This window comes from Sus scrofa, chromosome 5, assembly GCF_000003025.6.
Source record: "Sus scrofa isolate TJ Tabasco breed Duroc chromosome 5, Sscrofa11.1, whole genome shotgun sequence".
Lineage (NCBI taxonomy): Eukaryota > Metazoa > Chordata > Mammalia > Artiodactyla > Suidae > Sus > Sus scrofa.
The window spans coordinates 49,951,114-49,975,562 of record NC_010447.5 but is presented as its reverse complement, the minus strand read 5'-3'; the positions used below and the strand labels follow the sequence as shown (position 1 = coordinate 49,975,562).

At 37.3% G+C, this 24,449-nt stretch overlaps 1 protein-coding gene across 45 annotated transcripts in view; it reads right to left on the bottom strand.

Moving 5' to 3' along the window:
* The window catches only part of SOX5 (SRY-box 5), a 1,006,514-nt gene that overhangs the window by 190,901 nt on the left and 791,164 nt on the right, over positions 1-24,449 (bottom strand). For all 45 annotated transcript variants that reach the window (XM_021092938.1, XM_021092936.1, XM_021092946.1 and 42 more), the window contains 2 exons: positions 21,991-22,163; positions 16,217-16,285 (listed from right to left, as the gene is read on the bottom strand). In XM_021092938.1, coding sequence (XP_020948597.1) covers positions 16,217-16,285; positions 21,991-22,163 — 242 coding nt within the window. The remainder of the gene's footprint in view (positions 1-16,216; positions 16,286-21,990; positions 22,164-24,449) is intronic.

The following is a 24,449-nucleotide window of genomic DNA, read 5'->3' as shown; positions in this document are numbered from 1 at the left end:
AAGACTAAGTGATCAGGGTCTATACCTAATTACTACAGGACTTGGGCATAGCCTTATCATTTTTGTACCATATTTTCTCCATCTACAGAAGAAGAAAAAGTTGGATTAAGTTATCTCTAAGGACTATTTTTCTATATTAATATTTATTTTATTTTATTGATTTTATTTTATTGATTAAAGAGTTCAGTTCTACTCAAGGTATTGGTCTGTGATGAGGTCAGGAGCTTGTCCTTGGATATAAACCACCAAACTGCTTCCTTCTTCAAGAAATTCTTGCAGTGAAAAAGAATGTCAGCTTAACTGAAACGGCCTTAGCAGACTCCTTATCTCAACAAGGACTTGTAGAGGTTTACAGACTGACCTGAAGGGCATAATATCCCACCACATTCTTCTTCGCGCTCACTCAAATGATTATCTTTAAACATACCCGAAAGTCTTTATAATGATGTAACTTTTAGTAGTCTTCAGTCTTAGGGCAATTGAAAAGAGGGAAATAATTTCCAGGTTTCATAATTATTATCCTCAAGCATGCAGTTGGCTTCCTTAAGTTATCAAGAGACTATGAAATGTAGCCTCTCAAAACACAGGCTAAAGGCAAGGATGTTCAAAAAATTAACAACTATGGTTATTGTGACTTTTCTCCCAAACCTAAAACTGGGGCACATGGCTTGACAAAAAGTGTATTTAAGGGTTTCGAAACTGAAACAAGTTATTTAAATAGATAGAATGTTGTTAGCAAACGGGTTAAAATCATTGAGGTACACTGCATCGCTCTTAATAGGGTTCCAAAGAGTAATAGAAGAACAACTAACTCATGTGACTAGATAGAGAAGATACTTGAAATATGAATGTCTTAGAAAATTTAGAGCAGGATATACACACACGGTACACGTAACCCTAGTAACTGAGTTCGAAAATGTCATTTTTCAGAAACTCCTATTTGTGGAAATTATAGTCCACCGAATCTGTATATTCTTTCATTAGCATAGTCTCAAGATTATTTTTAAAATTGGGACTTGTCCTGATTCTGTTTTATTATATATCCAGGCTGTTTAAGTAAGATATAACAGAACATTTTAAACGTATATTTTAAAAAACAAATACATAAGATGAGAAGAGGGGGAATGAGAATTGGGATTCTTCCTCAGGGTAAAAACTACTACCTATATAAGTGGATGACATTTTTATTATTCAGGTACTTCAAGGTATCCTTTCGGTCAAAGCTAGTTGCTTATATAAATAACGGTGGAGCTCTATGTTATGTATTTTAAATTTGTTTGTTTCAAACTAAAGGTGAATGTCATCAAATCTGTGCAAATTATTTAACCATCCATTCATTTCACAAATACTAACCCCTAACAGCAATGCTTTCTTTCTCTTTCACCTCTTTGCAGCTCTTTGCTTGGTGAGTAATTTTTGTCTCTCTCCATATACACATACTCATATACCACATTTCTATATGCATTACTTCATTTTAAATGTCTTTCAGTGCCTCTGAGTCTGACTGATGTAAGATGTTATTTTGAACATGCCAAAGCATCTAAACAGCTCTAGTCTTTTCTTTTCAGCCTGCATTCCTTGATAAGTGGCAAAGCTTCCCACTTATCAGTCACTCAAAGTGACTGTAGCTGTCAGTTGTGTACAAAGCGCAATCAGTTTGGAAGCGGAGACACCAGCATTTTTCTTCTCAGCTTGAAGCAAACACGTTTTGACTGCTAGTCATTCAATTTTAAAGCATTCTCAATTAGGGGCGGATGAAGATATAAAGAAAACACATCCTAAACACCTCCACCAGGCAATAGAAAAATTTTATTGTTATCTCTTGATTTACCTTACGGCAGCTCTATCCCTCCTCTTTTTCTGGCTGCTTGACATGGTGCTCATGACAACACACCCTCTATCATGAAAAGACTGCAATAATATATTACACTAACACCCTGCGAAACCTCTGTTTGAGCCTGTTTATATTTTCTTTTGCTCTCTGCCTCTTGAATCACCCTGTAGTAATTTCGGTCAAATAATTTACTTTAAAAATTAAAACAAAACAGTCTTTCAGACTGGTTTGGTTTATTAGGGAACAAAATTTTATTCAGTGGAAACATAAAACCCAACTGAATAATGAGAAGAAAGGAAAAAGTTAGCCAGAGAAAGGAACTTTTTAGGGGAGAGAAAATAAAATAAGACAGTAAAGGAAATAACTAGTGGTTATGTCAGATGGTCAAGCAGCAGGTATGGATAGAGGTATTGGCAAAGTTGTGAAAGGAATACAGAGGTGGAAGGGAGTAAAGAAAAATGGATTCAAAATTAGATGGTGTTTATGGGAAAAGATTTTAATAGACATTTTGGCAATATACAGAAAAAATGAAGGGGAGATAATGATTCAAAAAGATGTATTTACAGATATGGTGCATATACAGATATATTAATATAAATCTCTAATTAAATATATGTGTATGATATCAGAATTGTCTCATTAGTTAACCTGTTTTAGTTAAACATATGCCTATGCCGTGAAAGTTCATTAGTTCACCTCTTCTAATTTACTTTTTAGGTATAACAAAATTATCAACCTACAATAATTCTTTTAAGAGATACTTACTTTAAATAAACATAGCATCTTTTTTGGCCTTGATAAGTGAAGTTTAGTTATATGTAATATTTGCTTATGTGAAACATAGCTTTCCTCCATTTATAAATATTTATTTCCCCCATTTATAAATGGGCACCTAGTTTACCTAGTTTACTATAGAAAGCAAAACTAAATAACTAAAAAAACAACCCTACCACATTTGCTGGTGTAAGTTTTAACTCAGTTTGATAAGAACAATTACTTTTATTCTCTAGCGATTACCTGAATTACATCACTCATTGCTATCCTAAAATGGAGGGGAAGGAAGAAGCATCTTTTCAGTTTAAGCAGTATTCAACTGACAGGATCTCAGAATCACACACACACACACACACACACACACACACACACACACACACACACACTCTTCTGAGTTCCACTGTCCTCAAAACTGAGATAATGCCATAACCTATCTGTATTCTTGTGATAATCAAATGAAATGACCTCTACAAAGTGCCAAGCACTTAATAAGCAATGGGCTGCTCCTTCTCACCAGTCGAGTATAAAGTACAATATGATGTTACAAATCACATACAGCACTAGGGGCTCCATAACACCTATTTTAATCCCTAAAGAAAATTACTGTCTTGCTTATTATTATGTACACTAAAAACTGGGTAATGTACCCCCATTTTATTCATTCACACAGTCAATAATTTTTTTTTTTTTTGTCTTTTTGCTATTTCTTTGGGCCGCTCCCACGGCATATGGAGGTTCCCAGGCTAGGGGTCAAATGGGAGCTGTAGCCCCCGGCCTACGCCAGAGCTACAGTAACAAGGGATCCGAGCCATGTCTGCAACCTACACCACAGTTCCCAGCAACGCCGGATCGTCAACCCACTGAGCAAGGGCAGGGACCGAACCTGCAACCTCACGGTTCCTAGTCGGATTCGTCAACCACTGCACCACAACAGGAACTCCCAGTCAATAAATATTTTTAAGTTCTATTACATTCCAAGAACAATGACAGAAACTCTGGAAACAGGAGTGATCAGGACATAAATCTCTGTATGCACAGAACTTACTGTTAGGTATGTATTTGGTGTGTGTGGCAGTGGTATGGCTACACCAAACCAAGTAAACATAAGAGGGTGAAGAGTGCTGCAAAGGAAGAGAGATCAGAGACTGAGTGGAGGATGGAGGGACTGTTTGGGTTGTCAGAGACGGCCTCCCTGAGGAGGAAGCCATTTGAAGAGAGATCTGAATGAAGTGAGGGTCTGAGTTATGTGAAGAACCAAAGAAAGCATTCCAGGCCACAGAAATGACAAAAACAAATGTTCTCATGCTAAAACATGGTCGTCACATTCCTTGAAACCATAAAGGACAGGTTTTTTAGGGTGGAAGGAATGAGCGGGAGAGACAGGGAGCTGGGAGTGGTGCAATAAAGTAAAGCCCAATAGGCTAAGATAAGGCTAATGAACTTATTTTAAATGACATAATTTTGAGCATGGTTGCAGAACAATTAAACTTAAAAGATCACTCTAGCAGCTATGTGAAAAAGCTACTTTGCAGGTCAACAGAGAAAGGAGGATGACCAGCTTGGTTAGGAGTTTCCCTCAGCCTTTAGGTGAAGAATGATGGTGACTTGATCACGGAAGAAGTTGATCAATGGAGAGATTGTGGAGGATAAAATCCAATTTTGAAGAATTAGTTGTGAGACACAAGAAAACTAGAGGATGTAGAAATAGCTCCTAGGTTTTTGGCAACAACAAATAGGCAACTGGTAAAATATCCACAGTTGGATAAATCAGGAAAGAATGAGTTTTGAGGAGATAATTGAAGGTTCCGTTCTGGAAATGTGAAATTTGAGGTCCTATTACTAACCCATTTAAATAGGCTGAGTAGATAGACAATTGGATGTTAAACTCTGAGGTCTAGGTGAAGGATAGAGGCTAGAGAGATATATTCTGGTGTATTATCTATAGGATGGTATATAAAACCATTAGATGAGCTTATTTAAAAAATAAATAAAGATAGGAGTTCTCTGGTGGACGAATGGTTAAGGATCCAGCATTGTTACTGCTGTGGCTTGGGTTTGATCCCTGGCCCTGAAACTTCCACATGCCATGGGAGCAGCCAAAAAAAAAAAAAAAAAAGTTAGCCTTTTATGGGAAGGAAAAAAATTACCAAAATGAGACTGAGAGTGAGGAAGAAAACCCCAGACTATGGTCCTTTGAAGGCCAACTGAGATGGTTACAAGGAGGTTGGAGTGATCAATTTTTTCAAATGCTTCTGTTAGCTATCACGTTATAATGACTGAGAATTTACCATTTTCAGGATACTCACTAGAGGAGAAACAACTAAAGTTTCTCCTTTTGCTTTACCCTCAAGGAAAAACTAGGATATCATAAAGGTATCTTTTGTTCTATGTATCTTACCTTTCTCATTGTATTAGACTGTAAGTCTTTCTTTTCTGAAGAAAATACAGCCAAACACACACACACACACACACACACACACACACACACACACACACACATACACACACACACACAAAGAGTAGAAAACTCATTGCCTGTAAGTTACAGAAAAGTTTACTAATTTTTGAGGAGAACTCCTTTGGCTAGAGAGCTAAAGGAGATTTGCCATGTGCTAGGGATGCCTGGAAGGTAAGTCTTGGCTCCTGATATAATCCTGATTCTACTCTCCATAGAATAATTTATTTTATGTTAGCACTCTGCTAATTTCATTGGCATCTAATTTTCTGCCTGTTTATCAACTCTCTTCAAAGATGGGAGATAGAAATTCTTTCTAAAGCACTGCCAGGTACAGCATTTATTTACCACACTGATTATCTAAATTAAAGTGAAATAAAAGAAGTTCTTTTTAGGTCAACATATTGACTTCTGACCCATATTCCTCAAATCTATTGTTGCTAGCTTGTTTTGTTTACCAGTACTTGATAATTCCATTCCCAGGGTTTTATCTAAGCACTGATAGACTCTGCTTTGTTAACTGATAAGCTTTGGACTGCAGAGCCTCAGTGAAGAACATTGTTCAACTTTTTCCATAGGTAATAACGTTTCGGAAAAGGTTGCAAAGTCATGGGAAATACTGCTTTCTGTCTGCCTCCTGGCCCAGTCTTAGTGATTCCAGAATGGCCATATTGGATTAAATGAAACCAGGATACTTCAGAAATCATACTACAGAAATGAGAGAAAGAATAAACACTAAAATGGGATAAGAGAAAAAGGAAAATGACAAGGAAGATTGAAATTCCACATAATAAAATCAAAGAAAAAAATGTCTTTCCATAAAATGCAGTTTATGTTTTTAGTGAGGAGCCCAAATCAGAAGAATAAGTTTTACAGAATCAGGATTACAAGTTCCCAAAAATTGCTGTCAAAAGCAATTCAATATAATCATCCAATAAACAGGTTGTTATTTCAATAGGATCTCAATAATGCTACTAAAAAGTTTAAAAAATCAAGGTCATAGTTTAAAATTGTATATAAATACAAAATCATATTGTCTGATAAATATAACAGAAGAAAAGGATGGTGAAACTCCTTGTATCTGTGTCTGTTGTCCCCAATATTGCCCCACCAAGGAAACTAAAAATTATATTATACATTATACAAACCTTAGAACTTGAAATTTTGGTTTTGGAGCCTAGAGTTTCACCTTTCTGCAATAACCTATCCTCTTTACAAGGACTCCTGCTCTCCCAGACACTGGTTACTGTCTTGAATATTCTCTCCTATTTAAAAGAATTTTAAAAATGTCCTGATTTACAATCCAAGAATGACTATACACATTTATCTCATTTATCTTCATTCTTTCTGGAAACACCTTTTTTTTTTTTTTTTTTTTTTTTGCTCTTTAGGGCCACACCCGCACCATATGGAAGTTTCCAGGCTAGGGGTCAAACCAGAGCTACAGCTGCTGGCCCCCACACCACAGCCACAGCAACTAAGGATCTGAGTCATGACAGTGACCTACACCACAGCTCACTGCAACACCAGATCCCCAACCCATTGGGCAAGGTCAGGGATTGAACCAGCATCCTCATGGATACTAGTTAGATTCGTTTCCACTGTGCTACATTGAGAACTCCCTGGAAACACCATTTTTACTGGTGATAAAAACAAGTACATTTATAAACCTATGTCACATAAAATAATTAAGAATAAGACACGTGCACAGGCAAAAATTGGGCAAAATTTTTGGAAGACGAAAAGCAATTGCAGAATGTTCACTGATGGAACTGGGTAAAGCAGACCAGAGCACACATGTAGAGCGTTATGTGAAAGCAGGTGTTAATTTTTACCCTCCAAACCACCAGAGTCTCAAGACTTGAAATCCTAGGTGTGAGTGAGAACATCAGGGAGACCTGGGTTGGAAACCGCAGTATTAGTTGAAAGTGGCTCTTATCAATTCTCCTCTACCCTCAGCTACATCATACTCCTCAACAGAAACAGATCAGTCTAAGGAAACTTAGCATAGCTAGCATGATCACCAGAATCCTAGATCAAAGACCTTTCTGTATGCATAGAAAAGATTCACATAAGTATGGCCAGCTTCCTGTTCTCACTAAAGCACTGCCCATCCCTTGATAAGCCCTATTCATAGTCAGAGCTCCCAATTCCCTTTTTCTAATTTCTTTCTTAAATCCAAATGGGTAACCAATCTTTTTGTACTTCATGAGTTTAAAGAGAAACATGAAGATAAACAAGGAGGTGAAAAATAATTTAAGGAAATGAGAATTTAATTTATTTAAAACACTCACAAATTTGTGTAATCTGAGATATTCAAGGAGAAATAATCCATTAAACGAGAATTGGATAAACTGAAAAAAAATTATCAGAGAACAAGAAGCACTTCATGGGAATTAAAAAAAGGTAATTTCTCAAATAAAGATTCAATTGAAAGTTTAGAAGATAAAGTTTAGGTTATACTGTAAAAGAAGAATCAAGAAACAGAAACAAAAACATAAACAATAAGAAACATAGTAATTAACCCAGAAAATATAATGTCTGCTTAATAAGAGGTCCAGAAAGAACCAGAAAATAAAGCAGGTAAAATGGTCAAAGAAAAAAAGATAAGAAAATTTTCCAGAGTGAAAGAAAATAAATCTTCTGAATAAAAGTTTCATGTTTACAAAATAATAAACAAAAAATTATCAGTGTACATCTTAGTGAAATGTCACAGTAAATAGAAGATACTAAAAGAGTTTTTTTGTTTGCTTTTGTTCTTGTTTTTTTTGTCTTTTTAGAGCTGCACCCACGGCATATAGAAATTCCCAGGCTAGGATTTGAACTGGAGCTGTAGCTGCTGGCCTACACCACAGCCACAGCAACACCAGATCCAAGCTGAGTCTGTAAACCTACACCACAGCTAACCACAACGCCAGATCCTTAACCTTAACTCTTAATCCTTAACCCACTGAGCAGGGCCAGGGATTAAAAGCTTTTAGAAAGAAAAATAGTGGTCACCACCACTGCCAACAACAAAAAATCAGATCAACATCATATTTCTCATAGGTGCTAGAAAAAGATGAATCAATGGATTTGAAAAATAGGGCAAATGATTTCCAACTTAGAATTTTATTTGTAGCCAAGCTATTAATCAAATAGAGGGGCAAAATGGAACATTATTACAAATGTGTACATTTACAACTTTTTTTTTAATCCCAGAAACTTTATATCCTATGCATTCCTTACCCATCTTTTTCTTTCAGGAAGTGCCTTGAGGTGGTTCTGGAACAAAACAAGAAGATAAACCAAAAGGGAGGACAATATAGAAAATATTCTATTTTGATGCTGGAGAACCATAAAGGAATGTCCAAGAATGTTGGCCGGACCAACCAATCTGAATGAAAGCAGGAGAACAGACTAGGAAGCAGGTGTCAAAGAAAGCAGATTCTAGAGACCTAAATTATTCTTGATAATTTATAGAGAAAAGGTAAATAACACGAGAAAGCAAAACTAAAGAAATCAAAATTGGAAAGCTCAAAACAATAAGGAAAGGAAACAAGGAGTACCCTATTAGACTGTCCAGAAAATAATACATAGACATATATTTTAATATAAATATCATTTATTTTCAATTTCTTTAGGATTCACCAACAGGAAAAGCACAATGGGTATGTGTATGTATACATACCTAACATACACATACACAGTATTATTTAGAGTAAAGATACAGATAACAGAAGTTGGCAGTTGAGTGTAGGAGAAGAGAGATGGCATCCTCATCTGACAAGGTGAGTATTAAGAGACACAATTTATATTAATTAAACAAGAAAAGAAGTACAAGTAAACTATTTAAAAGTGTCTATTGCAAGAACTTAAATGACTTCTGTAACTATACTGTAAGGTGAGGGAGGGGGTAAGAGAGGATATTGGGGAGGTAATACTGGAACTAAGTAACTCTTCAAGTTACCAAGTTGATAATATTTAAAGTTGATAAACAGCATTGTAAGAATATTTTGATGTATAGAAGGATACTAGGAGGTTATTAAAAATAAAAATAGATTGTTAAGAAGGCTCCTTCTGAGTAATAAGAGAAAGCAGGGCTCTGGATGGTTGCTTTCGTTACTCTCCTGTACCCTTTTTGCCATGTGGCATGTACTATAGCAATAAAAATTATACACACACACACACACACATATCAACCTATCTATATTTCTATCTACAAAGACAGGCTTGTCTAGTGAGAGAAATAATATAAATGGCTGAAATTCTACCATTAGGTAATTACCAGGAGATGTATTAAGGAAAAAAAAAAAAAAAAAAGAATGCTGAAAGGATTTTAAAGTGGCTCCCTCTGATTAAAAGGACAGACCTGCAGTTATCATCACTGTTCTTTTAGGAGAGGACGCCCATCTTCTCAACAGGAAGTTCTCCTTCCAGGAAGTACAAGGAAGAGAGGAGTCATTCCTAAAGCTGGTGTTCTGTATCTCCACATTTTCTCCTCTAATAAGCTATCTGAATGCCAAGAACTATATCCGTCCAGTTGTGGTATAGTTTATTTCATACAGCAAAACGTTAGTCAGAGCTCAAGGAGTTAATACATTTCCTTCCCAGGTTGAAATGCTACCTTAATTATACGGTGTTTATTCTTGGCATTTCCAGTTTCCTAAAGAGACAAGGTTACTTTGCAATCTCTTTGTGCTCATGTATGTGTGTGGGGTCTTGTTGAGGGGGGTAAAATGCTTCCAACTTACCACACTCAGAGAAAGAAATCATAAATCAGCAGGTCAGTCAGGTACTATTATTTCACCTTTAACGTTATTATGTTTTCCATACAATATTTCAATGGATTTCATTCTGCATAATAATTTATCAAGAATTACCAAAACTCTTAATGAGCTCAGGGAACTTTGGCTCCAATAAAATGAAACCTTTATCACAAAATTGGTTGAGCCCATGACTGCAACTTAATCATTCAATTGTACATAAGTCAAGATGTATTTTTACTTTGAAAGAATAAGTTCCTGGGGAAAGAAAACTCATTTTAAAACTTTGGGTCATTTAGTCTTAAATGGTAGAACATTGGTGAAATAAAAATGGTCTGGCCAAGACTCGAGAAACTTGGAATCCAGCCATTGTTCCACAAGTAACAACTTACGTGACATTGGGAAATCTTCTAACCCTACTTGGTTTCAGTTTACAAATGTCAAAACGAGAGACAGGTCTAAATAAAGGCTTTCTAAAAGTCTGTTGTAGTTCTAAAAATCCTATGAATTTAGGAACGCTGAACTTACAGTTTTCAGTGTTATTGCCTTGTCAATTATATCCCTTTTTCCCCTAAACATTTTTCTTTTGCTGGAAATGTTCATTACTTTGTCCATCATCAGAATGGAAAGAAGTCTTTCTCTCCAGTGACTTAGGTAAGCATTTTGTGCTCACTACATGCCAGGGATGAGCCCATTTACTCCTCAAACTAACCAAGTGTGACTGAAGTATTATAATTCCCATTGAGTAGATGGAAATAATGAAACTCAGAGAGAGTGATCAGTTTTACCAAGATCAAACAGCAGATGAGGTGTAAAGATGCAGAAACTGAATACGAGTGTGTCTAAATCCAGAGAATCTGCTTTTTTTTAACCATTTAATACCACTAAATTTCATGCAGTTAAAAACAATCCTATTAACATCTCAAGAACCAAGATCTTTCCTTTATCCTAAGAAATATGCACTATACAACTTAGAATACAAAGTAACAGAGATTTGTCCTTTGCTCAACCCTTAGTTAGCTCTAGAGAGAATTAGTGACCCAAAGCCACTATTAGGCCTCCATGTGCTTACCTTATGTATCAGAAACAATGACAGCAGGTTATTAAATACTAATTCTTTGCCCCCAAGAGAACACAATGAACAATAGTTGGAAAAGTTTATCAGAAAAGGGAATAAAACAAATTTGTCAAATCTCTTATGAAAGTTCAAACACTGAGCTCCTAGTATGGGAATCACAAAAAGTATGCATTTGAAAAGAAGTGTTTTGTTTGTCTTTTTAGCATCTCACCCACAACCTATGGAAGTTCCCAGGCTAGAGGTCGAATTGAAGCTGTAGCCACCGGCCTATGCCATACCCACAGCAATGCAGGATCCTACCTGTGTCTGCAACCTACACCACAGCTCACAGCAACACTGAATCCTTTAACCCACTGAGGGAGGCCAGAGATCTAACCCTCACCCTCATGGCTGCTAGTTAGGTTCATTACCAGTGAGAAACAACAAGAACTCCCATAAAAAGAAGTATAATATTCTTAAATTTGCCCTTCAAAACATATAAGCAAATCTCATACCAAAGTGTGTTTTTGGATTGTCCATATAAGATGATAATAAGAACATTAAATCCCATTAAATTTTACTGAAAAACAGTAAGAAATTTAAAACTAGCACATGCTTCCCATATACATACCCAAAGCTACAGAAACCATGTCCTACACAAAGCTTCAGGATAAAACAGAACATGAGTCTTCAAGAAAATATTCAGTTTGTTGCCATAACGGATGTTGAGCAGAAGTCACTTATTCATTTACTTTAAAAGGTTTTGGTAACAGTGAATCAGGTCAGGATGAACCATTGGTCTAGGATAATTATTGGAAACATAAACGATCTAACAATATTAGAAACAAGTTGCTTTAATATATAAAAGAGATTAGTCAGGAAATAAAATTGTGGAAGATGGGCACTACAGCACAAGCAATAGAGAATAAGAAAAAAAGACTACCTTCAAAAAAATCTAGAAAGTATATTCTCTGAAATATTTCTAAATTTCAAATCATATATTAATGTGCATTAAGAGTTAGCTAGATACAGTAGATAGAAAAGCAATATACTACACTTTTTAAGGACATAAATGAAAATATTGCTGAATAGTAGAAAGAAAAAACTAAAACATTTTTTCTTTTTTTTTCCTTTTTCTTTTTTGTCTTTTTAGGGTCGCACCTGCAGCTTATGGAGATTCCCAGGCTAGGGGTTGAATTGGAGCTTCAACTGGTGGCCTACGCCACAGCCACAGCCACAGCAACGTGGGATCCAAGTCATGTCTGCAACCTACACCACTACAGCTCAAGGCAACACTGGATCCTTAACCCACTGAGTGGCTCCAGGGATCAAACCCACGTCCTCACGAGTTCATTACTGCTGGGCCATGGTAGGAAATCCAAGACTAAAACTTCTTAGAGTTCCTAAAATTAAGAGTTTCATAAAGAAGGTGACAAGTTCTTGAAGGGATGTGGGATGATATTCTAGTATTCTGCATGATTTTGTTCGCAGAATGAACTAATTTATGATCTTGCAAAGAATGAAAGAGTTCTTCCTTAATTCTTCTTTTAATCCTCATGAGTTACATGAATAGAACTGGAAGAACACTATAACTCTATAAAGTCTTTATAAAGAAGCAGTACAGATTGAGTTTTCAATCCTATTAGAATCATGCAATTTTAGCACTAAGGTTGCTTTTTTTAAAGAGAGAAAGGCAGTTCATAAAGAATTGATCCTAAGTGATTAAATAAAATCAGTTAATTTGATAATTTTTATGGCACTTTCTCTTTGAATAAATAATGACAGAGTAAAACCTACCACCCTTCTTTTCATCTGGAGTTGAAAGAAGAGAGAATTTACAGGTCAAGAGAATTTTTAAATCACCTGGGTCACTGGAAAACATGAATGTTTGTCCATACACACATGTACAAACTTGTTCATAATGTTTTTAATGTTGAATGACCCATTTTCAAATGGAATGCAGGTGGCTAAATTAATTATCCTTTAAAGAGGTATCAGGTAAAGAATGAGGAAAATGTTGGGGAACATCTCCATTCTGTCATTCAATGTAGATATTCAACGTATCTATAAAGCGTGAAAATTTGTTCCGTTCTCCTACCTGCTAATCTAATCCATCCAGCAAATGTGCTTTAACCCATCTAATGTATTGCATGCCTTTCCCAAAATCTGGGCCAAGATAATGTCTTGTGTGTTTACAGTTGAAGCAAAAATCGTAAAGGCAGCCTTAATCATGGTCTAGTAAGAGTGCCGTCCACTATTATATCAACAAAGGAACTGGAATAAATTGTTTTCTAAGGTCCAAAAGAATAATGGCACAAAACATCTAAAAAACGCAATTAGGATGAATAATGTCAGTGGTATGCTTATTTCTATAAGGTCTTCAGGCTACACTTTTAAGACAGAAAAAAATATTTATACTAGAGAAGTATTTTCGGATATCAAAGAAAATTTAATCGAAGGTTAAGTCTTCAGTGAACACTGATGATGTATGCATTGACAAAAATTGATTTCATCACAATATTTATTATAAATTTAACTTGCCAGGTTTGATTTCTAACCTTCTTCCTCCTTGTCCTATGCTGCCAAAGAAAAGGAGAAAGTGGAAAGAAAGAAAGAGACAGCATTCTAAAAAGGAACTATGGTAAGGAGTTATGGGGAGAACAACAAAAGATCTCTTATATGTTTTTAATCCTCTATTTCTCCACATGCCACGACATCACTGCTTCCCGTAACTGTTTGAACAATCTCTCAACAGACCAATTTAAATATATTGTGATTTTCATAACTATTAAGTGTTTATAAGGTTGCTCCAAATTAACAATTTATAAAATATACTTTAGAACTATGCTTTTAGTTAATGAATATACTGGAAGCTGTGAAAATTAATTCCTTTCAGCCTGTCACTCTTGTTCAGCACTTATTTTTTTGCTGGAAACATTTCCAGACTTAACAAAACAAAAATAGTTGATGGGTTTTGATTCTGTCAGTATCATTTACCTGTACTAACACTAGAAAGAGGACAAATACACAGATATCTAAACATCTCTTAATGTCTACCCCAAATTACTATCAACATGACATTATTTCCTTTAGGGATATTGGTTTCTTTTTCCCTATACTGTGAAGTAGTGGAGGCCAGCAGTGTAAGATTTCAATCAAATAGAAATTCTAAGTGTTTAATATTATCATACTCAGAAGTATTTATATTAACAGTCAGGAAACTTTGCTTCTGACCCTAGTTCTACCTAAAACTTGTTATGTGATCTTGGGCAAGTCATTAAACTTGGCTCTGGCTTGCTGGAATACAGTTTCTATAGTCGTGTTATTTCTAAAACAGATAAGTTTAAGGTATTTCATGTAAAAAAATGCTCTAACTTATAAATTATAGTGCCCCATGCTCTGGTGCAAGAAATCCACCAATTTCAACATTCCATCATTATGACAGAGCTTTAAGTCCACATTATGAATACAGTGGTCAGAATTTTGTGGAAAAATTCCCCCCAAAATGTACTAAAGGTGTTGCTTAATTTAAATGGTCAGAAAACACAACTGATGGAGCCTTCTGAATTTTTATGATTTTGGTTTAGAGACATTTTTATAATTCTGTTTAATCAAATATTATCTCAGTCTCATCAAAATTATAAAAACTTAGGAGTTCCCCTTGTGACTCAGTGGGTCAAGAACCCTAACATAGTGTCCATGAGGATGCAGGTTCGATCCCTGGCCTTGCTCAGTGGGTTGAGGATTCAGCATTGCTGCAGGCTGCAGTGTAGGCTGCAGATGTGGCTCAGATCCGGTGTTGCTGTGGCTGTGGCATAGGCCTGCAGCTGCAGCTCTGATTCAACCCGTAGCCCCAGGAACTTCCATATGCCACATGTGCAGCTAGCAAAAAAAAAATTACAAAAACTTAAAACCATTGGTACCCTCATCAAATGACAGTGAAACCAAGTGACCTGCTAAGGTCCACACTGCTCATTACAGAATTGTATCTTATTTATAATGAGAAATTGCTGTAACAATTTCATTATCTTCAGTTTTCAATAATTAAGACCATTTTAAGTGTAGATTGCCTGGTAGCATTAACTAAACTATGTTCAAAGTCAGCATGCTTAGGCTAAACAGGAAACCCAATAAATAGTTTTAAACCATTGAACTGAATAACCACACTCTGTATATGGAAGATATAATACCACATTAGAAATGTGCTGTTCATAATTAGGCGAAGCAAAGAGTCCTGGTTGGAACATGTCCCTCATGTTTCTGTTTCACCGAAGCTGTGACCAGCACACTGAAATCTCAGGTAGAACAAGAATGAGTAAACCTTGACCGGGCTCTATAATCCAGAGTAAAGCAATTAATGTACCTGACCCAGTTAGTAAAATGGGATAAGCTTTTTTGGTCAAAGAAGTCTAAATATGATTAACATGTGGACAAGTTTGCTTCTGTCATTTATGATATTTACACTTAAGAAAAGAGACTGGATTCTTAAGATACAACTTTAAGAAAAATGATCGTTTCTTCCCAGATAAGTTGACTGCCAATCTAACAGCTGCTTCCAAATGGATGATGTCACATAAAATTGGGTTCGTTGCTCCATGAACTAAACGCCTTTGCTTGCTAGTCAAAGCAAGTACTAAGTGCTTACTGTGTGCCTTTGACACTACATGGAAGTGCTCCATCCATGATTTTATTAAATCCTCAGAAATCCTCTCCAATAAAAATGCTTTCAGAAAGGGAATTTTCAAAGAGTGTGCCACTAGCAAGGGATGGGGATGGGCATAGCCCTGGCAGCTTAGCTTCCATCACAGCAAATTTCCACATAAGGAAAACATGCCGGTTGCAGAGCCCTCGGTCTTGGCTTCTCCAGGCCCTATGAAGGGTGAGATTCAACTTGACACCAAGTCATCACCGTTCCTATCTCCACCTTGATCATCAGTGGCTTGTGAGCATAAGGTAAAAAGCACTCTGCCACCACTATCTGAAAACTGGCTGTACACTTCTACTCCAGTCCCTGGCATCTCCCCCAGTAAGAACACTGACGGGCACATTTTAAACATTATAGAATAGAGAAAAATGAAACATTTTTAACATTTCTCAACAATAATTTCCTTTCAGTGTAGGATTAAAAACTACAGTCAGCTTGCTTCACCTGAACCACCCAGACGCAAACAGGCTGGTGACAGAGCCAGTATCTGCAAGATTCTTGTGACATGGATGGGGTGGGGGGGGGAGAGGTCACAATTAGGCTGAAAGTATATTTTATTTTGGAGCTATTTCAGTTGGGTCATTAAATACGGGAAACAAAAATCTCTTCCTTAATTGGAAGTACGTATGAAATTATGATTTCTGACCTGGATCTGTTGCTGAAGCAAATTGATTTTGTGTTGTTGCTGCAGAAGCTGCTGCTGTTGTCTCGCGATCTGTGGAGAAATTGCACATGAAAAATTTAAGGGTATAGTGTAGTCCCGGGGGAGAGGGGGCATTACCAACGTTCTGTATCTCAAAGTTTGATTGGACACCGATTAAGCTGATGAAAAGACATGTGCCCGCACCCCTACAGTACCAACAATTCAGCCCTAAATTGGATCAAACAAGGTATTTAGACTTCAGGAACAGTGAGTTTCTTTTGGCCTAAAGCAAATGAAGCCAAAGACACGGAAACAGTGATCCAATCCAGTATCAGATGTGAAGAGTTTCAAAAATCCCTCTTCCTGGCAATATATTTAGGAGGTACTGCCTCTGACATTTTCAGCCCTTAGAAAAGAAGGAGAATATTTCATAAACAGGAGGGTGTGCAAAAAGGAGTTCAGAGAAGCACAAAGTGTTGTAAATGCTGTGTGTCTTAGTGAGGTTTTGGTATGTTTTTGTGTTTTGGTAAATACTGCCATTACTGCTGAGTCCTCAACACCCTCAATTCTGGTTTCTGCCCCTATTCTCCACTACAGGGATTCTTAGTAAAGTCACCAGTCACTTCCAATTTTTGAAATTCTGCAGTGTTTTCTAGTCCTCACCACTTAACTTTCCATCCAAATTCAATACTCAAGTGCTTTCCTACAATCTGGAATTTTCTCCCTTGGTTCTATGGCATCTCATTTCCCTGGTTTTGGTCCTACCTAAAAGCCCGTTTCTTCTCAAATTACTGTCAATGGCTCTGTCCAGCCACTCAGTGTTGTAGGGTCAATTTTAGACTCTCTTCTTTTCCCTCTGTACTTATGTCCACACAAATGCCAAGTGATTACAAACTTGTTTCTCTAGCCTAGACCTTTGCTTCAAGTTTCAGGTCCATTTATCCAATGACATTCTCAAAGGCATTTCAAATTCAACAGGTTCAAAACTAAACTCAGGAATTAGTCTCCAATATGGCCATCTTAAGTGTTTCCTAAGCCAGAATACAATGATTATCCCATTATTTGCTCTTCTGACATCCTCTACCTACCTAGTACTATACCTATACTACCACAGTTATGATGCTATATTTATTTTGGTTTCGTTTTAATTAACAGGTTTCCGTCTCCTAGGCAGAAACCCATAAATACAGTGGGGTTCGGGACCATGTGGATTTTGCTCACACTATTTGGAAAAGGAGTACTTTTGAACACTTTGCAAAAGGAGTACGATGAATATTTAATGAAGACTGCATGAGTGAATAGATAAGAAAAATTTAAACACTTCATTACATGAGATAGGGCAGGAAGCCTTCTCAGAAGAATGTAACTTCTAACCTCATGAAATTTATCGCTCTTATAAATAGGCTCTAGTTCCTATTCTCAATGTTATAATCACTATCATTTTCATTACAAAAGTGTATGTTTTAACCTCTGTATCAGAAAGCTAAAAATTCAGGAAAAAACTGACCTAAGCATAGTCTATTACTGTGAATGAAACTAAAGAAGCTACAGGATGAAGATGGGCCTACATGGCTGCACAATGAATTTCTTATTTCCCCTATGTATATGGCACAATTAAATTAATTAATTAATTTATTTATTTATTTTGTCTTTTTAGGACCGCATCCACGACATGTGGAAGTGTAGCCGTCAGCCTACACCACAGCCACAGCAACACGGGATCCAAGCTGCATCTGTGACCTACACCACAGCTCACAGCAGCCAGAAATCAAACCCGTGTCCTCATGGATAACTAGTCAGATTCATTTCCATTGAGCCATGACAGGAACCCCCTATTTTATTTATTTTTATTTTATTTTTTTGCTTTTTAGGGCCACACGAGTGGCATATGGAAGTTCTCAGGCTAGGGGTCGAATTGGAGCTGCAGCTGCCAGCCTACACCACAACTCAGAGCAATGCCAGATCCCTAACCCTCTAAGTGAGGCCAGGGATCAAACCTGCATCCTTGTAGATACTAGTTGGGTTTGTTACAGCTGAACCACAATGGGAACTCCCAATTATATTTTAATGTTTTCATTTTATCTTAGGAATACAGCTTTTAAAAATTCCTTTTTTTTTTTTTTTGAAGAAAAAACAGGAAAGGAGAGGGTAGAAAAAGAAACACCACTCTTTTCTATAAGCCTGGTTCTTTCATTCCACATATCAATATTTCAGCTGCCATTTAAAGCCTTTTGTAAGCACCTTAAGATTTTATCAAGAAACTGATGCCTTTATAGCCCTCCACAACTTCCTCCTGCTCTAAGCCACTGGTGCCTCTAGCCTGAGTTGCCCTGATAGCCTCCTATTTGCACCTTCTACTTCTGTCCTTGTTTCCTGCAGCCAATTATATACCAGCATGAGGAGAGGGCCTTTTAAAATGTAAGTTGTGTCATGTTGTTCATCTTTTCAAAGCCCTCTGTCTCACTCAGAGTAAAAGCCAGTTTCCACTTGACACCTGCAAAGCCCTGGATATCTGGCCTCCTGCTGTTCTCTCATCTCACCTCCTTTCACTCTTGCCTTTGTTGCTCCACTCCTGCCACACCAAGGACACATCTATTTCCCAAGGATACTCTTGCCTCTGGGCCTTTGCACCGCTTTCCCCTCCATCCAGGAAAACTCTTTTCCTAGATAACTGTACTGCTCACTGCCTCCCCTCCTACAAGTCTGTTCATCTGTTACTGTCTTCCATGAGCACTCTTTTTTTTTGTCTTTTTGCCTTTTCTAGGGCCACTCCCCTGGCAGCATATGGAGTTCCCAGGCTAGGGATCCAATCGGAGCTGTAGCCACCGGTCTACACCAGAGCCACAGCAACGCGGGATCCAAGCCTCATCTGCAGCCCACATCACAGTTCACGGGATCCGAGCCATATCTGCGACCTACACCACAGCTCAGGGCAACGCCAGATCGTTAACTCACTGAGCAAGGCCAGGGATTGAACCGCAACCTCATTATTCCTAGTCGGATTCGCCAACCACTGCGCCATGACAGGAACCCCATGAGCACTCATTTTAAAAGAGCCTATCTCTCTACCTGGTCCCCTCAATTCTATTTCTCGGTTTTATTTTCACCCTATGTTATGTTTTACTTATTTATTGTCTATCTCTTCCCAACCAGAATTCAGAACATGAGGGCTTTTTTGTCTGTGTTATTCCTTGCTGTATCCCTACACCTGGATGAAAAGATCAGTGGCCACAAGAACGTTGACAATGCCAGTGCTGCATGGGTGAAGACCTGGGAGGGCAGAATGGGCTCCAGGAACCTGACCTGTAGCTCTCAGGAGGGATCTTCTCTCAGGCTGTGTAGGCACCATTGCCTGGCATCTCTCTGAAACAGGAGAGATGTTCTGGAAGAATCTAAGGATTTCTGAAGTTCTAAAGAGAATGTCAGAATAAGTACAAATTCTAGAATCTGTAGATGATATTTGAGGATGGGCCAGAATGTGAAAGAAGGAGAAAGGAACCTTGGTTGCCATTAGTAATTGCTCAGAAATTTTTTTTAAGACAAGTGTGCCCTCCAGCCTATCAATGTAAGTACTCTTCTACCAAGAAATATCCCCTTCTGAGCTCCAGTTTCAGAGGCTTCTTGGAGTTTCTAGAATTCGGATGTCTGAAGGTATTGAGAGTTATGGATGAGAAAAGAGCAGTGTTTTTCTAGACTGCCATAGGCAATCACTCTGAACTGTTTTATCACAGGGGTAAAGCAAGAGGAATATGGGTCATCTGCAATAATAGGCCATGTACATACCGAAGGAAAATGGTCAGGCTTTTCATTAAAATTAAAAATATCACCTTCAAGCAGAGAGGAATCATCAAGTAGAGAAGAGTAAAAGGGAAAGACAGAAGGTCTCCTCATATATAATCTATTTTTTCACCTCCTTCAATTCTGCTAGTTTACATTTTGAATGCTGTTTTGAAAGTTTTGCAGTATTTGTGTGGACACAAAAATACTCTTGAGGAGTTCCTGTCGTGGCTCAGTGGTTAACGAATCTGACTAGGAACCATGAGGTTGCCGGTTCAATCCCTGGCCTTGCTCAGTGGGTTAGGAATCCGGCGTTGCCATGAGCTGTGGTGTAGGTCGCAGACGTGGCTCGGATCCTGCATTGCTGTGCCTCTGGCACAGGCCAGCGGCTACAGCTCCGATTGGACCTCTAGCCTGGGAACAATGCTGCAGGAGCAGCCCAAGAAATGGCAAAAAAGACAAAAAAAAAAAATACCCTTGAATAAATAACGGCCCTCCACAACTTAAGATGTGAGTGGACTGAACCCAGAACATGGAGCAGCGATGTGAGTTAGTCCTAGAAAAGATGTGCTGACTTTATATGTAAGCTCACCTTACGACACCTTCCATCTTCCCTTCCCACTACCATCAATTTTCCTTGAAGTTATATTTCTTCCTCGTTACCTCCATTTCTCCACTATGTCTCCTTCAACATGTCAATTCTTATCATCTGATTTCTGCTACTAAAACTTTGTAGAAGCCATATGCTTAAAGGTTGACACTGAAAATCTAAATGGCAACTCTAGTAGCTTCTTGCTTCTGTTCATTTTGCTCTACCAGCTAAATGCCAGCATCTTCCAAGGTTTCTATCTACCCTTCGTCTCTTTCCATTTTCTCAAGATATCACCACTATTTTAATTTAGGGCCCATAAACCTGCCATTCCTCTTCAGGAAGCACCTTAGCTCTAGATAGTAATACAGGTATCTCTTGTATGCCATTTAGATCTGTCTTTAAATGCCAGATCCAACCACCCAAACCAAGAAATACTTAGTATCGTATCAATCAACATTTATCAAATTACTCTTCTTACATTGCTTCAAATTAATGAGCACTATCTGAAGTTATTTTGTTAATTTTTCTTTTTCTTTGTTAACCACCTCACTCTCCACTAGGATTTAGGTGCTTTGTCTTTCTGGTTAATTCAGGTAACTTCAGCAGTTAGCACAGTAACTGGCACTCAAGCAGCACCTAAATAAACAAATAAAACTTACTTCTCCAGGGGTTAAACTATCATCTCTACATAGATAGCCTAAGAAACTTAGCTAACCCCTTTCTTCAAAATTGCTTTTGGGTTTATCTGTTTTCTCACATAATTTCAGATGGACAACATGACAACAGCTCTAATTCAACATAATAAAACCATGTGCTTTTCCAAATTTGTCTTGCTCTTGATTTTCCCTGTCAAGGAAAACAGGCTCAACACTTTTTTTCTCTCTCTCCCACTTAAAAATTTAACCAACCATAATTCTTCCACCTATTTATTCCTTTCTTCTCTTTTTCCATGGTCATTACGCTATCTAGTTTAGATTCTCATGCTTTATTTAAATGATTATAATAGCCTCCTAACCAAACTTCCTGCATCATAATTGCAAATTTACTTCACTTGTTCAATCCTACTTAGCCTTCAAAGCTCATACCAAACACACTGAATGAGAGCTTTCACAATGGCCCTGACTGGCTCTTGGCTCTCTGTGGTTCTTTTGGGTACTTCTCTCATGACAGATCAGAATTTCACCTTGATTATATCATTTCCATGTTACGTGCCACTAAAATAGTTGATAAAATTCTTCAGATCAGTCTTCTTGTTTGCTTTGGTGCTTTGCCTTTTTAATTACTTATGTGAGGCAGGGAAAGCGGGGGAAGGAGAAGCTTCTATTAATCTTTGTCTCAAAGAGTGACCTAGAAATTGCAGGCCAAACAATGCCTGAGGAAGGTGACTGTGTCTCTAGTTCTCACTCACCTGTTCTTGCTGCTGCTTGGCCAGCTCCATTTGCTGACGCTGTTTCTCAATCTGAGATGCAGCCAGTTTCTTCTGCTCATCGTGGGCAGCCAACAGCTGCTCTCGCAGACTGGTTAACTGATTGATCATACCCATGAGCTGCCTCTCCTTCTCAGCCAGGCTTTCGGGAGTCCCTGAAAATAAGAAGGCAATGAAACATGTAAGGAAAGAGAAATGAGAAGAGAGTGGCCTTTCAATGACACTGACTCTGGTGTATAGAGAACTATTACAAATAAAGGTTTGACACCCAAACAAACATATACTTACTTCTTTCAGATTGTAACTCAGTGAAAAGTGATGACTATTTACACATTACAAAATATCAGAATGAACAAATATTTTGATGGTTTTTTATTGATGACAAATAATAACCTACAGCTTTTTTTTTCCCTTTTATTTTACAAGTAAATCAAAAACTGTTGGCAAAGCATTTGTTATTCTTAATGGTCTACGTCGGGGCCTGATGTGTTTTTGATATAAAAAGAGATTTAAAGCACAGTTTTTGGCCCTAAGTAGTATTTTTAAAAATCAATTAAAGAGGCAATAAAATATATGAAAATTTAATAACCATAATTATTAAGAGACTGATGTATTATTATCAGTGATATGATTCTCTTTCTTAAAAAAAGAAGACCCTTGATAAATCACTCAGAACTAAGGAATCCTGGAGTTCCCATCGTGGCTCAGTGGTTAACGAATCTGACTAAGAACCAGGAGGTTTTGGATTCGATCCCTGGCCTTGCTCAGTGGGTTAAGGATCCGGCATTGCTGTGAGCCGTGGTGTAGGTTGCAGACATGGCTCAGATCCTGCATTGCTGTGGTTGTGGCGTAGGCAGGCAGCTACAGCTCCAGTTCGACCCCTAGCCTGGGAATGCCCACATGCTTTGGGAGCGGCCCTAGGAAAGACAAAAAAAAAAAAAAAAAAAAGAACTAAGGAATCCTACATTTCAAAAAGAAAAACATCTATTAGCCAATCAAGTTTTAGACTGTTTTCTCACATGCCACTCAGAGGCTTTCTTCAAAAATAGAATATAGCTAGCAGGAAAAATATTCAAGTTTGATAATATAAATTTAGGCTATGATGAAATAATGAAATGTAGTTGGAAAACTAACAGATCACATTATGGCCACTCAAGAGTACAGTTAAATCCAAGGTTTGGAGACCAAGTCACACAGTCATTATTTAAGTAAATAATATGCTCAAGATATTTAAAACACCAGTGAATCTTCTAAGTCAAGTTAGAATACTTATTTGATACACTGGAAATGTGAGCAGTTCACCGAAATAGAAACGATATCACTTTTAATTGTTCTCTTAAGATTCACTGGATAGACAAGACCACTTTGGTAAAAAGTACGAGCACTAGGGGAGAACATACTTTTTAATTACAATTTTCACTTCAAACATAAGACACTGAGCACTATTTTAATAATGCATTTGCCACCTGTATGTGTAATTAGATAGAAGGATCTGTTATATATAACTCAGTCACCCTTCTCCACCCCACCACATTTCTCCCCACCAATTTATGCTCAAAAGCATGCACTGTTTTTAGGAAGTAGTAGCTATAGTTAGCGGCTTATAATTTTCATATGCCCATTTGGAATGGAAATAAAATTTTTAATGTTTTATATAGGTTAGAGAACAAAGATCCAGAGAAGAAATTCTGAGTGGATACGGGGCAAGAATCACACCTTATACTCCTTAATTATCAACTCCTAGCCTTATTTAGGGCAGGTACTCAATAAATTGTTGCCAATAACTTATTATACCTGTGATATTTGGAGTCCATCAAACAGAAGTACATTTACTGTAAGAATAATAACTATATGACTATTCTAATTAGATTAACATTTAAGAACCTAAATATGCCCTGGAAAGATTTTATTTTTTGGCTGCACCTGTGGCATGTGGAAGTTCCCGGGCCAAGGATCAAACCTGTGCCACAGTTGTAACCAGAGTTACTGCAGTGACAATGTTGGATCCTTAATCCACTGCACCACAAAGGAACTCCAGGAAAGATATTTTTAATGAAAATAATTCAAATGATAGTAAAATGTATACCTTCATATGGAGAAGTAAACAGTAAACACATTTCTAGGAATACACACAAGGAAAAGCAATATGTGTCAAGTCTTGTAATCTTCATAACCTTTAAGGAAATAGTTACACTTCTAAAAATCTAACCCAGGAAAACAGTAGGAAATGCAAATAAGTATTAGAAGTGTTTTACATGAAATATTAGAAATATTAGAAACAATCTGAATGTCAAATGGGAATAATCAAATAATTAGGGGATATCCAGATGGTAGGGTATTTTGCATCTATTAAAAAATATTTTTAAAGAATATTTAGGAGTTTCTGCTGTGGCACAGTGGGTTAAGAATCCAAGTGCAGTGTCTCAGGTCGCTGCGGAGGC